Genomic DNA, 24,439 nt, shown 5'->3' with positions numbered 1-24,439 from the left:
GCTGATGTTTAAGAAACATTTTTATTGATATCAATGTTTAAAACAGTTGTGCTGCTATTGATATAATACGATGTTTGTTCTATGAGGCAGTTGTGGCTGATTTCTGTGGTAATTGTGTGTGTTGTAGGTGAGTGATCAGTTGGTGGAGATCAATGGAGACAGTACAGCAGGCATGACTCACAGTCAGGCTGTGGAGCAGATCAGGACCGGAGGAAGCAGGATACACCTCGTGTTCAAAGGAGGAAATGGATACGTCCCTGACTACGGTAAGACAACAGGTCAGAGATCAGCTGGATATCACATTATCGTACATAATCTAAAACATGATGGTCATAATCACATTGCTTTTAGGATCAGTTTGCTATAATGAAAACTATTATGGGTTATCGGATATCAAATAACATTATATGTTTACGAACAAGGCAATAAGCCATTTAAAGTTTTATGTAATATGATTTAACCATGCGTCGATATGTGGCTTCTTTACGGCTTTTTAGACTTGCGTATAGAATGAATTGAATAAATGGTGTGGTTAAAAGTGATTATATATTTATGGCTTCAAATGTGGCTCATCCAGTCAAATTGAGTCAGCTTTTAATGTGTATAATGTTTGTTTTATCACTGCCACTGTACAGATATTGAATATGTCAGCAGTCTTTGGCTATTTATGAAAATGTATTTCTCTTGATCTATTAGTTTACTAACAGCTGCTCTCTGCTTTCTTATTTCCTTTTTCTCTTTGATTTCATATTTTGATATTCCTTATCCATTTTCATTAACAAATTATTTTATGTTCACTTCTACTAATTTGCTTTTGATTTTGGGTAATCTCATTTGGTTTGTTCTTCATCCTTATTTTTATCTCATTGCTTTCTTTTGATTTTCATCTTCTTTGATCTGTCATTGTCTTTATTGTCTTTGAACCATTTTTTATTCATTTCACTCTCCTCCTAACTTCCATGAGGAAACTTTTCTACCTCTTCACCTCTCATAATGGTTTATTTTCATTCTTTCGGCCTTCCCTCTTTCTCTTCTTCCTCCTTTAGTGGAGCTCTCCAGTCTCTCTCTCTGTATGACCAACTCCAAGCTGGGCGAACCGTGTTTCTATGTGATTGGAAGGACAGAAAATACGCGGTTGGTAGCTGTTCCTGTTAGTTCTTCATTTTACTGTTTCTCTACATCTCTCTCATATTTCTCTGTCGTCTAAATGTCTTTGACTGTGCTTGCCGGTCTCCCTGTCGTATGTTGATAATACACCAAGAGTCACTGTGATGTCAAACTGTTTGTGATGCAGTATAACAGGAGAGGTAATGAGTTAAAAATAGCTGGTAATTCCAGATGTTAATATATCAAAATAATTGTCATTGATTTCATGATTTGTTTTGAAAAAATGTGTATATACTGTATATGTGACTGTCAATTTATTTAAAAATGTAATCAAATTAATGATCTGATTATAAACCAAGCAAATGAACATAATTAAGAGACATTATGTTATTTTGACAGACAATTAAATCATGCCAAACATGCTTTGCATTTTAAAGGGACGTCAGGCTTCAGTTGCTCTGATATGAGAGGAGAATTCCTTGCACAACAGAATGATGATAAGGGGGACATCATTAAATGTGTTACATTATCTTATTTCTTTCAAAATGTCCATTCATTTTCAGTGCATTCAGCTCCTTTAATGAGAGAAAACAAAATATGATGCACAGATGTCCTTTGACACTGCAGCAGCCCTTAGTTGGCTCTCTCATTAACATTTTTAATCGGTGCATTCTATTTCATACCAGTTTATCATAAATAATATCTTGGTAGTTTATCTTGCTAATTCAGCTCTGCCACACTGAGACTGCAAATGGCTTCACTGTTGTTAATCATCTCATTTGGAACAATTAAAAATGAGTTAGTTCTTAATTATATTAACCAGCTATATTAGTCATTTGACTATTAAATTGTCCTGTTAAGATTCTGACTTTTCCAAGTGTTTAACTATATGAATAGCAGCAGTGTTAAACATACTTACTGTAAAAATATGTTAACTTTGATAGACCTATTTATTTTATTTGCTTTCACTGTAATTGTAAACAGATTTTAATTTTTTGTATGTTTTTTTATTCTAGAGTTGTCATACTTTATTGCATATAATTAAGTGGTTCATTATTAGCATATCAAACAGACACTTTTGCATTTCAAAGCTTCTTAGCTTTAATGAGTCAGCCACAGCTTTAAATGTGAAGAACGCGGCACATTCAGAATGACCTCAAAGTCTTCACTAAAGAGGGTGACAAAAGACCTGAGTGAAACACTTGAAGTCACATTGGTTGTGATTGGTTTTCAAAACTCTCTAAACCATAATTGACTTTCCATTTCACTTGAACTAGATTTGCCGAAATATTTCCCATACAAGTCCTGTCTTGTCTTTCAAAAATCTGTAAAGCAATGAACTATTTACAACAATGTTTGTGAACGTTTAAGCATAAAATAAGCACACTGAAACAAAATGTAAAAAATAAATAAAAATAAAATAAATACAGCGAGTTACCAAAACAACACTTCTAATTTTCATTAAGTGTAACTTGATATACTAAATAACTAAAACTAATATTGAAATAAAAATGTATAAAAAATGTATCGACATATTTTAAACAACAAAAACGATAAAAAATTACAAAAAAACTAAATTACTAATACTTTAAAATTCAAATAAAACGAAAAATTAAAAACATTAGTAACTATAATACTAGTATCTGAGTAGTATCATTAGTATCTGATACTTAGGGGGCATTTACACTACATTGTTTTCAACTTTTTATGCGTTTTGGCCTTTCATTTACATGACAACGACAGGATCCGAAAAAACGCACTTTTGAAAACAATACTCTCTGTCTCTGTAAACTACAAAAATGTGAATTTGTCAAAATGGTAACATCAGATTATGTGTTCAATCTATAGGTACAGAATGTGCACGTGTGTTTCTTTACAAAACTGACATCGACAACTACTGGCCTGGCATGAATAATACAGTGTTTTTAATCATTTTTTGGGAATCCATGTGAACAGAGATTGTTTTGACAATGTTGTCCTCTGTACTCTAAACTTTTCAAAAATGCAAAGTGAAAATGTTTCCATATTTAGAACATTGGTGTTGTTTAAAAGTACCCTGAAATAACAATGGCCACTATGAACTGTCATTGTATGAAAAATATCTATATGAAGATTCCTATGTTATTTTCTATGGAAAAGCAAGTTGAGAATGTAATGTTACATAATCAGGTGAGTAAATGATGGCTGTTCATTTTTGGATGAACTATCCCTTTAATATTTTCTCTCTATTTCTCTTTTCACTCCACCATCATCTGTCTCTAACGCTTCACTCTCAGACCGTGATCACGTCACAACCGTCTCCTCCTCACCCCAGGCCCTGCAGTCGGGTTTGGCTACAGTGAGCCATCGCCGAGCTCAACAGGATGCCACATCCAGCATTCAAAAACCAGGGAAGACCAACCGAGAGCGGAGAGAACAGAGGGAGAAGGGAAGTGACGGAGGAGACCGCGAGAACCCTAACAGTCTCGAGGGTGGCAGTCAGGGCAGGGGGCAGAGGTCGAGAGACGAAAGGAGGAGACGAAGGACACAGAGCTTCTCTAGAAACACAGGACATAGTGATGAAAACAAGGAGGGAAGGGTTGAAAGAGTTGGGAAAGAGAAGGAAAAAGGTAATGAGAGAAGACAAGACAGGTCAAGACGGAGCAAGAGTGAGGAGAGAGTGAGACGGGTGGAGAGAAAGAGGGAAGGAGACAAAAGCAAGAACACACAAACTGTCCATAACCAGAGACTTCCTGAGCCTAAACTGCAGTGGGAGGAAGACAACGAGGAGGACGAGTGGGAAAGAGAAACGGAACAAGAGTGGATGAGAGAGAGAGAAAGGCTGAAAGACAAAGAATTGGAGAGGGAGGAGAGAAAATCACTTACTTCAGAGAGCGACAAGGAATGGGAAAGAGAAAAGGGTGTGAATAAGGTTGAGTGGGAGCTGAACAAAAAAACTGAAAAAGGGATTCCAAATGAATTGAACACAGAGCGACAAAGTGAAAATGGAGCAGAAACGAGTTTCCGTAATCGTCTGCCTTATTTGGGCGTCCGTGTGTTGCCTTTGGAAGTTCAGCCCCGCCCACTTCAACCCTTATCAGGCCTCTCATTGGAGCAGCCAGTAGGGGACTCTGAATTCAATCGAACACCATTTGCTTTCCTCACATCTGTGCCGTACGAATACGCAGAGTCCGAATCAGGAGCTAGTGTATCTGAGTGTAGCGTTTCTGCAGCGAGTATCTCTGGTCTCTCAATGTATCTGAATGAAAGCCTTAGCTTGAAAACCACACAAAGGGCCCCGGGGCCTCCACTTCCAGGCCCCTGGCTCAAACCCAGCTCACAGAGGCTTATTAGAGAGGTCGAGAAAGGTGGAGGAACAGAAACATGATTTATGTTGCAAAGGCAACATCACTATTACTATTGCTTAAACTTAAAGTCACTATGAAATGGAAGTAGCAACAAACTTTCGTATTTGTGGCATATATCTGACTGAAATGGTTTATTTCGAAATGAAAGAAATGTAGGACGGGGACTTGGTATTATGTTGGTATTACTTGGTATTATTATGTTGGTAGTTTATTGGATGGAGGCAGATCTGAATATGAGTTTGCAGTTAATTGTAAGAAAGGGGCGGAGCTTAAGTGGACGAAATCTAGTATACGTCAGCAGTATTGACAATGAACCATTTTTTACCCGCAAAATTCCACCGAAATTTTGCTAATGTGACTGCGCCTAAAGAGTATGCTTTTTTGACTTGGTCAGTAAGCAATATACATAAATCTACATTTAGCAGGCACTTTTATACAAGGTGACCTAAAAATTAGGAAAAGAACAAGCAGTTCGTGCCAACAATATTCATAGTACACAATGCCAAGTTTAAAGTATGAAGTAGTTTAATGCAGAACCATCCAGAACATGCTTGGAAACACCATTGCAACCATCCACAGCAATGGAGAATCATAGTGGTTAGTTTTACACAGGGAAACATCACTTACAGGACATTATTATTATATTTTAGTTTTTTTCCTGCACATTTAAGCAGTTTTTGAGAACTCCCACTCCAGATTGCTCTCTCAAGCCTTTCTCTCTTCTTCTCTTCCACTTTGTCTGCAGTTACCAACACAACATCTTTTACTTTTGTGCCAGACTATTTGTATAGTATGTTGACTTTGTATGCAACACAACTATCATGTGAAGGGCCAAATACTATCTTTATCTTTCATGCTAGCTTGAGTCTAGTTTTAACTTTTAGCACAGCCGTTTTTCTCTTCAGTTCTGCTATTTGGATTCTCTTATATCTTTAAAGTCTCCATATAAACCAGCAAATAACTATATGGTTTATGATTACATTTCATTAGCGACTAAATTATATACTAACATTCAAAAGTTTGGGGGCAGTACGTTTTTATCTTTTGATATTTCTATTCATCAAAGCATCTTGAAAAAATATATATTACACTTTCCAGAAAAACATTACACAGCACATGTGTTTTCAACATTGACAATAGCATCAAATCATATCAGAATGATTTTTGAAGGATTGTGTGACATTGAAGACTGGATTAATGATGCTGAAAATTCAGTTTTGCATCACAGGAATAAATTACATTTAAAAAAATATACTCAAATAAAAGTAGGCTATTTTAAATTGCAGTAATATTTCACCATATTGCTGTTTTTACTGTGTTTGATTAACCATGCAGAGTATGAGACTTCTCTAAAAGAAACATTTATAAAATCATACCGACCTCAAACTTTTGAATGATAATTTAGCCCAAGATTTAACGTTTGAAACATTAAATAATTTATGCAACATTATGAAATAAGCATGATCCCAATCTCTGCTAAACAGTGTTTGAAGGATGATTGCGTAATTTAGCATTCTTGTGAATGACGTGTGTACAGTTTGTAAACACGGTTAAGAGGATATATATTTGTCACACTCCCAAGAGTACCCCTGAAACCCTTATGCTTTATTTTATGCATTTGTTCATAAATTATTATATTTATTTTGTGCCCTCTGGGTCTCTGACATCTCAGGGAGCAGATATATAAACTGTAAGATATTTTTTAGTACGCCCCCATACACCCTCAAAGTGACCCTTACTGCTGCCTTGATAACAAAAGACTCCTCCTGTCTGCTGACCTTGACTTCTGTGACCTCTGAAATCACAATTAAGCTCAAATTAAATGTCACATTATTCATATTTTAAAAGGTTTTCCTTCTGGCATGGTTGTATGCCATTTAAAGGGAATATATTGACCCATAACACATTTCTTGCAGCAATCGACGTATGATTAACACAAATACAAAGATTAACTCTCACTCCAACTTCTGCAAAGAGAAATTACAGTATATATGAATTTCAGATGAAGTATCTGTGCAAACTTTAAATGAGATTCAATAATGAAACATGAAGTGTAATTTATAGAAAGAACAAAGTAATACTTTATGAAATGGTTCTCGTACTGCTCTTGGCAGGTTTGACCTCGTCAACCAAAAATGACTGAATGTTTGTACTGAAAATATAAATTGGAGTTTGCAATATTGAGTGGCGTTGTGCCAAGCCTGCAAAACCTCTTAGTTTAATGCACCCAGGGTCTTTATCTTTATTGATGAAAGCTTACTAGTAAACATGAGAGAGGTTGGCTGTATTATGCTCTTGTTAACTGTAGCTTGTTAACTGTAGATATACTGATGATATTTTAGCATTTAACCTAAAAACTGTGCCTACTACTTATTTTCCTTGATTCAATTTTTGCTGATCATTAAGTTCCTAATCTGTCATCAAACCAAAACACCACCCAAAATTGTTCATTCTGTGTGTCATACTCTCTACCAGAATATACGCACATTTAAACTATGCATAAGATGTTGCCATTTTAACCCACAGCAGATAATTGGGACAGCATGTAATCTGTGCAGCCCCAGCAGGTCTGGGATCAGTCTGTTAAAGTCAGTCTGGTGTTGGTGGTCCATACATCTTTAAACATATCATAATATTCAGAGTATGAGCCAATGCCACATAACAAGTCTTACACTAACAAGTTCAACAACTCTGTATTTATTACATGTTCAATCTGAAAGGTCCATTTTAGAGTCTCACATTGTCTTTATGTCCATACTAATGTTTATGGCCATATGTACCAATTGTAAATAGAAATAAATATATTATAACTATATATACATATAATATGTTTCTATTATGATTATATTGTTATAATCCATTGTAACCCAAATGCAGGTAACAAATTATATAAGAGTTATAATAAAGATTCATGTATCTACCTGAGATCAGTTGTGGCCTGAAGTAATTTTTTTCTTGTTGCTTGTGTGTTTGTGTGTGTGTGTGTGTGCGTATTTGTGAGAAATGAGGAGATACATTTGCATAATGACACAGGTATGACACAGGTATTACAAGGTGAAGGTGACTTTTCAGGACATTGACCCATGTCCCCACTTTTCAAAACGCTTATAAATCATACAGAGTGAGGTTTTTTGGGGGAAAGTTGAAATGCACCGTCTCCTGTGAGGGCTAAGTTTAGGTGTAGGGCAATAGCACATACAGTTTGTACAGTATAAAAACCATTACGCCTATGGGATGTCCCCACTTTTCACAAAAACAAACGTGTGTGTGTGTGCAGTGCTACATGTGGATGTAATTTCTGCCCTGAGCACTAGATGACAGCAAAGCCTATTGAAAAGTACTTCATATCAAAAATATACTGTAGAAATAACATTATGGTAATAATAACTTGACTTTAGTATTTGAGAACCAAAAACAACTATACTGCTATTATTACTGCTGATAGTTACATTTAATCATTTAGCAGACGCTTTTATCCAAAGCGACTTACAAATTAGAAGCAATCAAAACCAATATAATTATAATAATACTTATTTTATTATGTATATTATGAATAAATGATCAAATATTAGATACTTTTAATAGCCTGTTAATGTTTTAATGTCTGTTTTGAAATCAAAAACATTTTCCAGTTAATACTGTAATAATACACTAATAGCCTACTGTACAATACTGCCTTGATTATTACAGTTCTGTTCATTATCAGCTAAGTTTGCTTCATGATTAGATTCTAAATGGTCTGTGAAAAGTGCAATTAACTAATTGCTGCAGGTTGTACTTAAAGAAGGCAACAGAAAAATTAAGTTTTTATAATCTTTTACGATCTACATTTCCCAGAACACCATTACAATTATTATTTTTATTATTAATTCCTGCTGGAATATCCATTTTAAGATGGTGGTTTTGTTTTAGCTGGTCTAAGCTGGTAGATCATGTGGAGAAACTGTTTTTCTCAGCAGTTTTTCCTGAGAAACTGTTAGTTGAACCAGCTAATGACCATCTTACACCAGCTACTATGATAAAAAAAATTATAAAAACCTGCCAGTTTCCCAATAATTGATTTTGCTCCATTGAAAATAATGTCAAATCACTTTCCTAATATTAATTACTTGACAATAACTGTGGTGTTTTGGCAGAGATATTGTAACCATGGTCATTTCTGTAAGGCTTCATTTGTAAAAAATGTCTCTCTCGTGTGCTGAAGATATCTTGCGTGGGTTGTCTGTGTGTGGAGCGCAGGGAAGACTAGTTTAATGCTCCTCAGTGTCTGTCGGATCTGTGTCAGGTGAAAACCGCGAGATCATCTCCAAACCAGCAGCCGCTTACTTCGGGAAATACAGAAGAGAGACAACTTTACAGCAGGTGGTCCAGCTCTTAGATATACGTCTGGGGGAAGTCTGTTGTATGAGAGAAAAGACAAACGCCGTCTTAAGCGATGTAGTTATTCAAAGTCGACTGGCGTCGAGGTTAAAACAATCAAACAGACGAGCAAACTGTAGTCGGAGAGCTCGAGATGAACTGAAAGCTACTCATGAAAATGGGTTGAAGAAAAGAAAACGCCGATAAAGAGAGGTGTAAGTAGGATTTTTTATTTTTTTTTTAAACGTGGAGCCATATTTGCACATTTTATTTTGAATATATAAATCACTGACACTATATTGGAGGAGAAGAGGAGCGCGCGCCCAGCGCCTGCAAATGTGTCAGACTTTGAATGTTTCGATCGCAAATTGCTCTTCTGCTGTCTCTGTTGATGTTGGACATTACATTTATGATTCAGTTTTACGAAATGTAACTTTACTGTTAATGAAGAAAACTCTTTCTTCACGTAATTTCTACAGTATGTTGTCTATTTTAAGATATACAGATCTTAGTGGATTTCAGGGATTAGATTTATATCTTTTTGCTGCTGTTCCCCATTTTCCACTGTGCTACCTCAGCATGTGGGATTTGTGTGTAGCTCAGCAAATCTCAAGATGACTGGATTTTTATAATGACTGGGTTTGTGGAAACAGAGATCTGTAGATGTTATTTCTTCTGACTGTAATATAGCCATTTAGCTATTTACATCACCTATGATTTCATTTCATCAAATGGATCTTTTTGTCTGCTATAAAAAAAAAGATATTTGAAAAGCTATAAGCTGATGCCCAGAACTGTCCATGTCTTTTTTTTTTCTTTATACGTCATCTTTCTTCACTAACTTGTTGAAGTACAATCACTGCAGCTGAGAGGATGCAAATTATTGACCTTTAAACTCCTTTGCTGAGAACTGCGGTAACCGCCCATACTTTTTTACAATGGAAGGATTCATGGATGAACGCTAAGATGCAGTCGATGCATATAGCATTGGTGCTTTAAATGTTCTTTGCAGGTGTTTTTCAGTTGTTGAGACTCAAGTTGCAATATATAGGATAAAAGACATTTCTATCAAGTTTCTATCAAGTTTCTTTTGTTTTATCTCCCCCCCCACTGAACTTATCAGGTGGGGGGGGAAGGGGTAAGGCCCAAACCATGGAGTCCAACCCAGACAGCCCGAGTCGGGCTGTGGAGTATCTTCTGGAGCTCAATAACATCATCGAGAATCAGGCCAAACTTCTAGAGACGCAGCGTAAACGCATCGAGGAGCTCGAAACGCAGTTAGACCGGGTCAACCAGGAGAACCAGGACCTGCGGCAGGACCGGAACCCAGGAACCGAGAACTCAGCGCAGATCAACAACTACAACCAGAGCTCTAAGCCCAGCCAGCCATCATCACTACCAAACCACAATGCTGGAGGTGTCCATCAGAACAGCAGCAGTAATATACCCTCGTCCACGGTGCCTGGTCCAGCACGACAGACCCACACCAGACTGACCAGAGGCCTGTCATGTGGGTCAGCCCCTGTCGAGAAGGAGAGAGGCCGACTGGATCGAAATGACAGCTCTGGGACCTCGACTCTACGGAAACAGTAAGTGCCTCATTCCCGTAGTTAAACCTCATCAGGGTGGATCCAGGTTATTGGATGTTCGGACCTTTTGTGCAATATATGGTATTTGTGCTATGTTTGTTTTGTGAGGAAAGGTTTAGGTTCAATGCTGATATGAATTACCAAGCCTGGTCAACAAAAACGTGTGTGGCAAAGATGACAGCTGAAGCCTTGCATTAAAGTCACAAATAAGTTGATTTTAAGAATTTCTGAGACTTTTTTTAACTTGAAACATGACTTGGTTTCCAGCAATCATATATATATATATATATATATATATAAATAAATGTCCTATATATATATATATATATATATATATATATATAGGACATTTTATATTAAACAGACACTTACAAAAAGAAAAACATGCCTAAAATTGTTCAGTGTTTTTATTGCTTGTAAACAACAACAACAACAACAACAATAATAATAATAATAAATTGTATAAATAATAATAATATATCGATATAAATAGTAATACTAAAGTAGTAGTGGTATCATCATTATTGTTGTTGTTATTATTATTATAATGCATAATATTAAAGTGCACTGTAATTTAAAAGGATTAAAAAACTTATCCTGAAACAGAAAAATGATTAGACTTAGAGCCAGATTTACTAACAGTATACGCCAGTGCAAACCATCTTTTGCCATTAAAATAGTACTGTCGGGATTTACTCAAGACGCGCAGTGAAGAATTAGCACTGAAAAGGTGTGGACACAGTTATTTTTGCACCTGACCTTATTGAATATGCATTTGTAGGAGTTTCCCTTTCAGATGCAAAATTTATGGGAGAATAGTTTTAAAATGAATCACGCAATGCGATTTATTAATGTTTGCGCTTGTCAAATTACTGGTATTTGCACCATTATTTAATGGTGTCGGTAATTTGCGCTGCTCTTGATTGCGCTGGTCATTATAGAAATGTGTTCTTTTATGTGCGCATTGTTAGTAAATCTCCCGCAGAATTTTCCCCTCCATCTGCGCTTTTATGGAATTGCCTCTAACGCTAATTTGCCCTGTTTAGTAAATCTGGCCCTAAATCTTGAAAAACTTGACACTTGGTAGTTTGAGACTTGGATTCTATGTCAGAACGCATTTCTTCTGTTTTGACGTTTATTTTGGGTGCATGGGTGCAGTTTGAATAGCACATTGTAAAACACTTCATATAGAGATGAGGCCTACGTTATTGTGTGACGGAAGATAGGTCTGTGTATGCTAAGTGTTTGGCAAAAACCCAAACTGTGTTTGGGTCTTTGGGATTCAATTGAAATACCCACTTCTCGTTATTTTGCTTGCCTATTTTCCTCAAGCTTAATGCTTCCTTGTTTTTTTCATTTCTAAATAAGCAAACACACAGAGTTTGTTGTTGGTGGGTGAAAGGTTAACTATTCTGCAGATGTTTTTTCTGCATCTTTGGGTGATCCAGGCGTCAACAAAAGCAGCAGCTACAGAGCGCCAGACTCAGCGTGTTTCTTCCTCTGTGCCTCATTGAGCTCAACCTGCTACCCAACTCATATAATTATGTTTGCTCGCTCATCGCCGGCAGCTGCACAACCCCTGTATTCTGTACTCAAGTGTCTCGAGAGCTCTCAGATCTGTTCATCTTCTGCCTCGTTCATCCTTGCTTATCTCAAATTATTGACTAGAACAATCCATCACTCTCCTTTCACAATGTTGAATCATCGTGTTGTGAAAAAGCAGTAAAATAAACCAGGCTGATTGGGGGAACACAGGTTTAGTGTTTCTCACAAGCGTTCAGTGTGATGTTCAAAGTTCAGATTTGGCACTATAATTCATCAAATGCCGTTTCTAAGCATTTCTGTGGGGTTGCAGAATACCCTTAAACACTGAAAAGAAAGTTGTTTTTTTTTCCTGCAAGAATTTCATAGCTTGCATCTACCTTTTTACATGGGGGATACATGTCGTAAGATGAAACACCAGAATTGATTGACTATAAAATATCATTTTTGTCTGATTTGCTGATCGTTGTCTGATGGTCCATCTTATTTTATTGAAAATTAAATTTTGAGCAGTTTGTGCCCATTTACAAAAAAACAATGAATTGATTCATATGTTTCATAACTTAAAATCATTCCCAGAAGTCCCTATGTGGCTTTTCACTTTTATTTTATTTATTTTTTTAAATAGAAAAACACATTTAAAGTTATAAAACTGGTGTTTATCACTGTGTTTTCTTGTAACGCAATATCTGTTACTGAAAGTTGTTATTACAACTTGGAAAAATCTTTTTACAGTACAAAAGAATAATTTCACAAATCATTCAACACCAGAAGTGCTAATGCTTGATGGGCTGTAATAAATGGAATCAGCATTTATTATTTGGTGTATTTCTACACTACACTTTCAACCCATTTCATGTGCTAATTTTAAAAAGGCATACCTGTGTTTATTCTATTTTTGAAAACCAAGAAGGGTTTGTTAGCAGATTCTCAGTTGGAGAATTCATTTGTTTGGTGTTCTAGGCAAATGGTAGTCACTGACTGACTTTCTCTCTTTCTCTCTCTCTGCATCCTCCTCCTCTTCGCCTCCTCCCATGGGGCTGTTAGTCATTAGTAAGGAACACATATTAGTTATTTATGTGGGTGTAAGACTGTGCTGATTGGCTGGGCAGTTTGATCCAGTACTACAGAGATCATAGCGGAGGCAGCAAATGAAACACTTCCATTTTTGTCTAGATTATTTGAGATCCTCTGATTAGCTCCTTCACTATGATGCTTGTGCTCCAGCGTTTAGCACAATGACCTCAGATTTATGACCTTATTGGCACTATCAAACCTGTTATAATGGCCGTGCCGACTAAAGGTTTCTTTAATTTTAGGATGCTACTGCACAATATTGTAAAAACAGATACAGATAAATATGTAACTTGCCTTTTCATCTAGATTTTACTAGGTTATCAACATGTGTTTAGAAAGTGTCACCAAGAGCAATTTTAGGGTTGATAGAAAGCTGTTATGGTAACACTTTATTTTAAGGACCAATTCTCACTATAGTTGCTTATTAACATGCATATTTCTAGCATATTGGCTGTTATTAGTACTTACAAAGCACATATTAATGCCTTAATCTGCATGACCATATTCTAGATTTTTTTATCCTACTCCATACCTAAACTAACTACCTTACTGACTATTATTAAGCAGTAAATTAGAAGTTAATTGAGGCAAATTTATAGTTAGTTAATAGTGAGAATTGGAACTTAAAGTGTGACCACTTTTATTTTTATATTTTCAGTTTTCATTTTAATTTTAGTTAAGTTTGAATAAATATGTGACCCTGGAGCACAAAACCAGTCTTAAGTCACTGGGGTATATTTGTAGCAATAGCCAAAAATCCACTGTATGGGTCAATTATTGATTTTTCTTTTATGCCAAAAATCATTAGGATATTAAGTAAAGATCATGTTCCATGAAGATATTTTGTAAATTTCTTACTGTAAATATATCAAAACTTAATTTTTGATTAGTAATATGCATTGCTAAGAACTTAATTTGGACAACTTTAAAGGCGATTTTCTCAATATTTTGATTTTTTTGCACCCTCAGATTCCAGATTTTCAAATAGTTGTATCTCGGCCAAATATTGTCCGATCCTAACAAACCATACACCAATGGAGAGATTATTTATTCAGTTTTCAGATAATGTACAAATCTCAATTTCGAAAAACTGACCCTTATGACTGGTTTTGTGGTCCATGGTCACATTTGTGCGTTTGTCAGAATTGTACTGGTCACTCATTTTAAGCTTCACAAAAAATTAAGAAAAGCATAAAATATCATAAAATAATCAAAAGTGGTCCATTTGACTAGTGCATTATTTTCCAAGTCTTTTAAATATAGCTTTTTGTGACAAACAGAATGACATTTAAGTAATTTATTCACATAATCATCCCCTTCAGTGTGCTGTTAACTCCTGCGACCTGTTCCTGAAATATGGTGCACTAGTCAAACCAAGATCTACTTTTTTTTGAGCTTGACAGCCTCAGTTTTTGTTCACTTTGATTTTAAAAAGAAACAGTTTTCACCCTCCCCATAAGAGTGTTGAAGGGTAAGTAAATGATAACAGAATATTAATTTTTAGGCGAATTGTCTCTTTAATGCATTTATCCTCAACGCCAGTCTATTGGGTTATTTTTAAGAGCACTTTTCAGCCATTAAGGAGTCTTCATTTTCTTTCCCAAAGCATGAAGCATGTTATTCCTAACATCATTCTGCTTTCTGAATCTTCTCTCATCCCCTTTTCACACTCATCTCTCATAATCCCAGCATCCTCTTTTCACTGCTTCAGGTCAGAGGTCATTCTTTATTCATATCTTCTCTCCGCTTTTTCCCCTTCCGTGCTTTTCTCTCATTTATGAGTTATGAGCTTTTTTTAAACTCTCTCTCCTCATGTTTTTAGGTGTCTCTCTCTTTTCATGTGTGCCGCCCTCTCTGTGGCCAACAGATGGAGAATCAGTGTGTGTGTTCCACCGTTTCTCTTTTAGAGTTGAACATGCTGAGAGAAGGTCTTTCTCTCTGACTCTCCGCGCTCCTCCATTTTAGCTCGCTCATCTCCATGTAGTCTTACAGTAAATACTGTATTTGTTCGTCTCTCCATCTTTCCGTTGTCATCTGACTCTCTATATCTGCATTAGGTCAGGGTTGTCCAGCTGCAGGTGTTAATTATTGACCCATGTTGTGCTTTTGGAGTGCTCTTGATGGCTCAGACTATGTGCTCTCTGCTCCAGCTGACCTCTGCTGTGTGTGTCCTTTGGAATAGCCTGGAGCATTTGCAGTTTGACAACATGAAAATAAGTTTGACCCTTTTCAGTTAAACATCCTTGCTCTTGTTGTAGATGATTCATAATCTTTGTTTTCATAATTATTTATCAACTGGCTCAACCTTTGAAATGGCAGGCATAACCAAGAGGTTATGGTTTCTGCTGGCATAAGCAAGAGGGGAAGAGTAATGTGATCTAATGATATCATTAGGAATCGGTCACAACGGTTGACTAGTCTTTAAATGCGTCGTCTTTAAAGCATTGCTGCTACAGTCACACACACTCAGAATACATTTTCATTTGACTGTCCATGTTCAGTACTAGCAGGCTGATCCATATTCAGTGAATATGATGAGATATCTACCTCTATATGTGTGTGGTTTTAATACCTTATCTGATTCCGTAGCTTTTCCCCTTAAAATGCATGCGCTGTAGAGTCTACTTCTTCAGCGGCCTTGCTTCTGGAAGTATATTTCCCATTTATGTCTACTATAAGTATTTGGAAAAAAAGTCGAAGAGTTAAAGAGGTATGAGGTGAATCAAAACATTACAAATTCTAATTTGAAGAAAAAATGTATTTGAAAGTCAGAGAGAAAGATAAAAGTACAAGACTATGTACTTAATGACTTATAGGAAGGAAAGAACTACAAACCATTGCGAATGAGAATCAAAATAAATATGACAGATAAATATACAACTATTTAATGATGTTGATTGTTTATAGAAATAATCGATTTTATGTTATTTGCAAAATATACATATACACACAAACATATGAGTAGTTTGAGAGCGTAGGAAGAATGATTCTGTTACGTAATTTGCTGCGTTTCGTGGGAGTGGGCAGGAAATTCTGTTGTTAAACATTATTTTAAAAATAAGTTGAAATAATGCAGACTTAAGGCTTCAACGATGCTTATAGCATTGACTAACTTCCTCTGAGCTCACAGTAGTTCTGTCTTTAAAAGGTCTGAAAGTTGTCATTAAATATCAATGCTCAAAATGAATGGCACTAGAGCTCGACTGTTGCACTCTATTGTAGTGAATGCAGAGTTTTTTTTCTTCAGAATTGAGGTCATCAAACTAGGTCCACAGGAGTGTCATGGTTTCTTTTCATTTTCTTTGTATTTGGGGCTTCCCCTCTTCATGCTGGCTTCCATTCAGGTGTCTAGATTGGATCGAATTTACATGTACAATGTTAGGTTCCACTTTATATTAGATTGCTTTAACTACTAAACATGAATTGTTTAGTACAATTTGTGCTCATTTAGAACTTTTACTGCTTATGGGCAGGTTTTGTGGTATGGTTATGTTTAATAGTGGGTTACAGCATAGAGGGAGGGTCAGCAGTGTAATTATAGATGTAATTACAGAAATTAAAAATACAATAACATGCAGTTTAAAAATAAATAAAAGTATGATATAAAAATGTGCATGTATAAGTATGTAAGTGCATTGTATCAAATAATTACTTTAAATGTTACCTTGGTAGCACTTTATTTTAAGGTGTCCTTGTTACACGTTACATGTTCTTTTACAGTAATAACAATAAAGTATGCATAATTACATGCAAGTGACCCTAAGCCAAACCTTACATGTACATGTAGTTAATTAATATTATTCTGTACTTAAATGTATAATTACACTTTAACAAGGACACCTTAAAATAAAGTGTAACCCTTATCTTATACAGTATATAATATCTTATACTTTTATAATAAAGGTATGTGGGTCCCAGTGTTAAACATGTCTGTAATCATGTATAATCACGTGTCTCTGATAATGTGTGCATCTTATGCTGGGTATTACTTTGACCTCCACCTAACAAAAATAAAGTGGATAACAACAACAAAAAAAGAAACAAAAATGAATATAAATATTTAAAATAGTAAAATATGGTAAATAAATTACATGTAATTATGATTTAAGTACATAACTGAGATCTTAAAGGTGGGGTAAGCAATTTCTGGAAGCCAATGTTGATATTTGAAATCACCAAAACAAAAACGCCCCTACCCCGAAAAGGGTCTTGCCCCTATTTTGATAGCTCCGCCCCACACATACGTAGTCTACGCAACCCAGGCAACGATTAGTTCTGTGAAACAAAGCAAAACCAAGTTTACACCATGTCTACACTGGACGCGAGCGGCGCAACAAAATACTAGGCTATAGAAGTCATTATAATCAGTGATGCTGTCTACACTGGATGCTGCACGGTGCGACAAATCTCCGACAGAAAACTGTTGCACGTCATTCTATTTATGACGTGCTGACACAAATTTCAAATGATTTTCAATGGTCGCTTTGTTGCGTCCAGTGTAGGCAGACTTTAGCTGTTGCGGCATGTATGTCACACCACAGGACATGTCAACTTCTTAAAAGTTTTAAAAAAGTATGTCACACCACAGGACATGTCAACTTCTTAAAAGTCCGTGAAGTCAACTGGAATTGTGCAGTAAATGGAAAGAATGAGTGCAAGAAGTAAAAGTGCGTTTGACTCACCTGTATGTCAGACACGGTGTAGACATGGTGTTACTCACCTATTGAGAAGAACAAAAGCAACCTCAGCGTCTGATCGCAGGCCTTCCGCTCCTTGAGTTCTCTCCAGCACTGGAAAGCTGATCCGATATTTATACGGGTCCTACTTCTTGTCTTATCGTTCCGCAGATGTTTTCCTCTTTTGTTTTGTATTTGCCATCTCTATCTTTCTGTCACTCGGCTCGGCTGTTCACTGAACGCTCTCTCCTCCACATCATATCACTCCGGCACAGCCATATCACCCTGCAGCCCAAGACCGGTTGCCCACTGAAGCTAAGCAGGGTTGAGCCTGGTCAGTACCTGGATGGGAGACCTCTGGTGAAAAACTAGGTTGCTGTTGGAAGAGGTGTTAGTGAGGCCAGCAGGGGGTGCTCACCCTGTGGTCTGTGTGGGTCCTAACGCCCCGGTATAGTGACAGGGACACTATACTGTCAAAAAGCGCCGTCTTTCGGATGAGACGTTAAACCGAGGTCCTGACTCTCTGTGGTCATTAAAAATCCCATGGCACTTCTCGTAAAGAGTAGGGGTGTAACCCCGGTGTCCTGGCCAAATTCCCTCTACTGGCCCTTGTCTATCATGGCCTCCTAATAATCCCCATACACTTGATTGGCTAAATGACTCTCTCTCCTCTCCACCTGTAGCTGGTGTGTGGTGAGCGCACTGGTGCCGTTGTAGTGTGGCTGCCGTTGCATCATCCAAGTGGATGCTGCACACTGGTGGTGGTTGAGGAGAGACCCCCCACATGATTGTAAAGTGCTTTGGGTGTACAGCAATACACAATAAAGCGCTATATAAATGCATCATTCATCATGAGTAGACACACCTCTTACTGCTGATTGGCTTCAAGTTTGTTTTGGTACTCGGCCCGACTCTAAAGCGTTTTTCTAAAGCGTTTTTGAAAAATTACATACCCCACCTTTAAATCATAGTTTCATTTGATTACATTTATATTCATGCATTTTGCAAATGCTTTCTCCCACAGGAAAGTACATTTTTGTTTGTGTTTTATAAATAAATTTTGTCATTTCAAACATTTCTTTTCACTTTGCATGTTTATTACTTTTTACTTGTGCGAAAATCACTAATTTATGTGCAGAGTTGGACCTGTCAGTTCAAAGCCAGACATTGCATAAATAATAGAAATCATCGCTAAATAATTGGCTACTCTTTAAAAGGTTAACAGCAAACAGGGTCAGGATCATGTTGAAGTTGTTTGAACTTTAAGAGCCATGTTATCGCATGTTAAAGCATGCAATGTGGTGCTCTGGGTGATGCTTCACTGCATGTAGTTCAGTGCACATGGAAATGTTGACATGATGGCCTTTACACAACTCAAATTTGCTATCGGAAACAGAACAAGAGCTTCTAGTTGTAGCAAATCTAGTCATCAGTGTTAATTTATTAAGAACATATTTTAGTGTTATTTAATTGATTTGTTTAAATATACTATCTGAGTCACATGATCACACATTAAATTGATTCTCTAAACAGAGAGGAGTATGCTCATGTAGTTATGCCTATCACGGGACTTCAGGTGTATAAATAGCTGATTATCTCACGTTTACTGCCAGTTCTTAATGCCAGCTTCCTATTCAGTCCAACCTCCCAACGCCTGTTCATTATTCAGCAACAAACCACCTTGATGAGCGACAGTGTGAACTACCCTGGTTTGCAGTGCTAAGCCAATCACAACAGAGATTATTTACATAGAGAGTTACACTTTATTGTATACTTGTGTATTAGGTTTTGAGTAATATTACATGCATTTGCTATAAGTTTAGCATTAGAGTATGGGTCTAGGGTTAGTTGCATGTAATTATTCATAATTTACTGTTAATACTATATTAATGTGCAATAAGGACAATGTCAAATAAAGAGTTATATTGTTGCAGAAGTAAAATATATGGTTTTAGTTCTGAGGATCAGATGGTGGAAAATGGACAAAACTAAATGACCATAAAACAAAGTTTTGGTGCAAGAAACCATGACTGCTTGTAATTTGTGATCATCCCATAATGTGGCATATGGAGGATTTCTGTTTGACATTTTGAATGCACTATATTTACTCTCAGGGAGGGTTTCGCACCACAGGTAACTCATCACAGCTGGTGTGGATATTTAGTTTTACTCTGCATTTAAGCTCACATTATTTCATTACATACCACATGAACACTAGCGCGAACGATTATTACCTTTTTTTTACTTGAAGATGTGCTATTAATGGCAACCAATTTCCCCCCGTCACATTTATATTGTACTGTGTAATTCAGCTTGATTCTGCATGTGGGTAGTTATAATGTGTCCATGGACTTTATTTTTAAATGCATTTATCTTGTCTTGTCACAGCGTCTTTGTACCAGCTTTTTTTCTGCACTGGTTCATTTTAAATGGTCACAAATTAATTTTCAGAAGAAAATATTTAATGTGTCTTCTCGATATGGTTCATAAAAAATGCATGCATGCTAATTTAAACAATTAAAACAATTAGCAAAATGTTGTTTAAAATAGTATGTCACACCACAGGACATGTCTACTTCTTAAAAGTATGTGAAGTCAACTTGAATTGTGCAGTAAATGGAAAGAATGAGTGCATGAAATAAAAGTGCGTTTGACTCACCTGTATGTCAGACATCCAGTCAGGGAGTTCGACACACGCAGTATGAGAGTGTTTAATTAGTGTGACCTGAGTGTAATTACAATGAGCCAAGGGTGTTAATTACCGCTGTGATTTTTATTTATGTAACATTTGTGTGCTTGATGTGAAATTCAGCTAAACGTTCATTTATTTTGACCTATCAGGTATGAGCAAACAAGACTTTTGTTTTATCTATTGAACTGTTATTTATACTTATACATTTTACAGATGTTTTTATCCAAAATGACTTACTTTAAGGAGGCAGTAGCATGAGAAGTGTTCAAAATATGGTGCATTTTTGTCTCCTTTATTGTCTGCCAGGCAAAACTATATTAGAAAAGTTATAACACACCTTGCAAGTGACATGACATTGATGTTGTAGTACAAACAGTGTGGGAGGACTCATGTGCACGTTTAATAATTAAGGTTAATGAATATTACAGGTAACAATGTAAATGTGCCCACATATTCTGTGCTGAAGGCATTGCGCTATTGTTATTTTCCATCTCTTAGTGAACTGAAAGAAGCCTAATTACCCAACACTTTTCATTTCATACATTTGCATAATTATGGTTTATTTTCATTTTGGCATTACTGTTTTCTAATGCTGTGCTCACAGCAGGTCAGTTATGCAAGATCTTAGCATGGAGCTAACAATCACCAGCAGAAACTCTCACAATGCACCAGGGAAGACAAGTTGACAGGATTTGCTCTTTAGGCTTGAGTCTATGTCTTCGAATTTGCTATTTTTATGATAGTTTCTTCCTCCCTATCTGTCTCTGTCCCTCTCACACATATACACAAACACACACCTGTCTTTTCCCATCTTGGTTTATTGAATGCGCGTGGGCAGTTTAATCATTAAATATGTGTATTATCAGATAGGAAAAGGCTTTGTTTTATTGCTGTATAAAAGAATAGCTCTGTCCTTTTCTTCTTCCATCTCTTTCAATGTGTGTGTGCTGAAGCAATGACTCAGAGTAGGAAATGTAGCTTACTTAAATAGATTTCTACATTTTCTGAAGGAAATCTAATTGGTATGCCTGTGCAAAACTCATTGCCACAATACTTTGCTATATGGTTGCTGGGTGTTCTGGTTAATAGATGTTTAATTAAATAAAAGTTGCCTATCCTCTGGTTTTATTATTGTATTATATTCTCTAGAAATAGCTTTGGTCCCTCCTTCAATGTAAGTAAGTATATGGAATTTTAGCCAGTTTCACATCATCTCTCCTCAATAAGCCACACAGTTTGAGGTGTCATTCATGTCAGTAGTGCAAACATGAGTGTGTTCAGAGCTACTGGATGGGTTTAGTGTGCCTCGGAGGGACTCAAGACAAAGATAAAGACAGCTCTCGCTTAGTCATCGTTCAGTAGGGGTTTGTTGGTAATGTGTTGGTATGTGTGTGTGTGCCATACATTGAGAAAGTTTCAAATTAAGTTTAGTCAGTGTGAGTAGCATTAGAGTTAACAACCATTTAGAGCATCTTTAATGTAAACTGGACCTGTTGCAGTGAGGCAGCTCTTGGTTGTGTTATGCTTAGGCTTCTCTGAAAATCGGTAATAATGCACTTTCTTTATAGGGAACACATTAAAACACAAGTACTTTCTGTTCCTATTTCCCTGCTGTGAGGGAAAGTAATACAATCTGCTCATTATGCTGTGCTGCAGTGTACCTGGTTGTCAATCACTCAGCCTTTCAGAATTGTTCAAGATGTTTTTGTCATAAATGTCAGGTAGTTCTGCGTAGTGCAGATTCCATTCTAAATGGAATTTTATTTGTATAACACTCTTGTAAATGATTACTGATCAGAGAAGAGTCTGTTTGATTTAAGCTTCTAATGAATGTAAGGAGTTGGATAGAAAAGGCCATGAATCTACCATCCATAATATATATATTTTTTTATATATTTATATATTTGAAATGTTTATAAAAAAGGCTTTAAGGCTGCATTTATTTGTTTAAAAATACAGAAAATCTGTAATATTTTGAAATATTATTACAATTTAAAATAACAGTTTTCTATTTTAAAATGTAATTTATTCCTGTGATGCAAAGCTGAATTTTCAGCATCATTACTGCATTTCTTCAGTGTCACATGATCCTTCAGAAATCATTCTGATATGCTGATTTGCTGCTCAAGAAACATTTCTTACTATTATCAATGTTGAAAACAGCTGTGCTGCTCAGTAGAAGTATTTTTGTTGATACAGTGATGCCTTTTTCAAAATGCAGGATTTATTTGAAATAGAAATCCTTTGTAACAAAAATTTCTTTAACTTTTAATCAATTCAGGGCATCCATGCTTATTCAAAGTATCTCTTTCTGAGAATTTAAATCTTATTAACCCCAATTGTTTAAACAGTACTGTATATTTGTTCTTAAATGAAAGTGCATTGCAACAAACATTTGCATAATTTGTCTTTTCTTTAAATTTATATTGTAAACTATCAACAGCTGGTTTGAAGATAATTAACTAAAACAATGTCAAATAGACATGCACATTATATTCTTTCCATAAATTGAGCTTGTATTAAACAGAATAATTACAGTGCAGTGTTTATAATTGACATTGAGTTTGATTATTTCTGATGTGTTATATAGATGATATAAATAAGTAGATCGAAGTTTGAATATATCCTATCTGCCACACAATTCCTGTTTATTCTCTTCTAAAACAACTAAACTAATAAATGTTTGTCATGGCAAACAGGATAAAGATGTAGCAGCCAGGCAGTCAGTTTATTATATTTTGAACTGTTCCCACACAAAGCAGTTTATTCAGCTTCTCCATTGACTTCTTTTCAAACAGGTCTTATGGTTGATCGTTCCAAGATGGCAGATGACAGGTGTGTTTCATCAGGGTTGGAACTGATCTCAACGGGACAGCTTGCTTCAGGACCTTGGATAGCGAATCTTAAAACAATACAACACAATGAAGAGATACTATATTGAATCATAAAATGAGATGGGCAGATGTTGTTAAAGAGTGCATTAAACATTAAACCGTGCTCCAGGGTCAAACTTTTGTCTTCTGTTCCCTTATTCTTTATTTTCTTAAAGAGTATCTTTAGACGGCGTCCCTGGAGAGCGAGCGTGCTGTGGGGTCAGGTTTTTGTTGGCTGTGATTATGTAATCTCACGCTTGGAGCGTTGCAATCGTGCCAGGCCTGTGTGGCTCCTTTTACCTCATGGCAAATCAACAGGAACATTTAACATGGGCTGAACCAATGGAGAGAGTGAGGGTGAACTGGACTGTCACACAATAGTTTGTCCCGTACTGACTCATGGCTGTTAACGTGAGAGAGAAAGAGAGAGAGGATGAATATTAGACGTGGTACCGTCCCTCCTGGTTATTTGAGTGCACTCTCACCTTGCATATTATATAAGCCTTGCATTTATTTATTAATTTATTTCTCTGTTTTTTTGCAAACTGCCTTTTCCTCACACGCACTCGCACACACAGGCTTCTGCGCATTACACAAATAGCCCAAAGTGACATTTCTAGTCAGAGATGTCCGACTCAAACCAAGTTTCTGCACGTATGCATTTATCTGTGTGAGTGTGTGTGATCCGTTCTGTGTGTTTTGTGTGCTGTTTATTTATATACTGCAGGGGTATTCATTTAAATGTACAAGAGGTCTCTAAATGTCCTTCCCACCAGAGGTTAGAATAATTAGCAGCCCCAAAATAACTTACACACTTGAAGGAGTTAGTGTGTTGTGTGGCAATGAAGTTAAATAAGCAATGTTTTCTGATGGTATTCTGTAAAATTAAAAAAGACTGAATTCTAAATAGTCAAATTCTCACTTGGATATTGCATACTTTCCTGTTATAGAATTATTCATTCAAGTCAATTTAAGATGAATGTTTTTTTTTTTTAATCCTTTGAAACCTTGTGAAAAAGAAGCATGCTTTACCGAATGTGCACTTGTAGTATACTTCAAATCTTAAAAAAATATATATATTTATATATATAAAAACTGTACTTTCCAAAAATATAATATCAATAAAACAAAGGGCCTTCTATGAATTATACACTATACACTTCTATGAATTTGTTTA

General features: G+C 36.2%; 3 protein-coding genes across 5 annotated transcripts in view; all 3 read left to right on the top strand.

The window, feature by feature from the left end:
• Positions 1–4,474, top strand: part of LOC306848271 (membrane-associated guanylate kinase, WW and PDZ domain-containing protein 3-like) — a gene marked incomplete at both ends in the record, with an annotated part of 60,999 nt that extends 56,525 nt beyond the window's left edge. The window contains 2 exons of the mRNA XM_079382727.1: positions 128–266; positions 3,384–4,474. Coding sequence (XP_079238853.1) covers positions 128–266; positions 3,384–4,474 — 1,230 coding nt within the window. The remainder of the gene's footprint in view (positions 1–127; positions 267–3,383) is intronic.
• Positions 1–24,439, top strand: part of LOC306848491 (MAP kinase-activated protein kinase 2-like) — a 458,467-nt gene that overhangs the window by 183,032 nt on the left and 250,996 nt on the right. The window lies entirely within an intron of this gene.
• LOC306848351 (uncharacterized protein) overlaps positions 8,707–24,439 on the top strand; it is a 40,160-nt gene continuing 24,427 nt past the window's right edge. Inside the window, exon 1 of the mRNA XM_079382845.1 lies at positions 8,707–10,402. Within this exon, the coding sequence (XP_079238971.1) occupies positions 9,966–10,402 (437 nt within the window). The 5' untranslated portion in view covers positions 8,707–9,965. The remainder of the gene's footprint in view (positions 10,403–24,439) is intronic.

The sequence above is a fragment of the Barbus barbus genome, assembly GCF_936440315.1.
Source record: "Barbus barbus genome assembly, chromosome: 28".
In the NCBI taxonomy this organism is placed as follows: domain Eukaryota; kingdom Metazoa; phylum Chordata; class Actinopteri; order Cypriniformes; family Cyprinidae; genus Barbus; species Barbus barbus.
The sequence above is the reverse complement of the archived record's forward strand: the minus strand, read 5'-3'. Positions and strand labels throughout refer to the sequence as shown.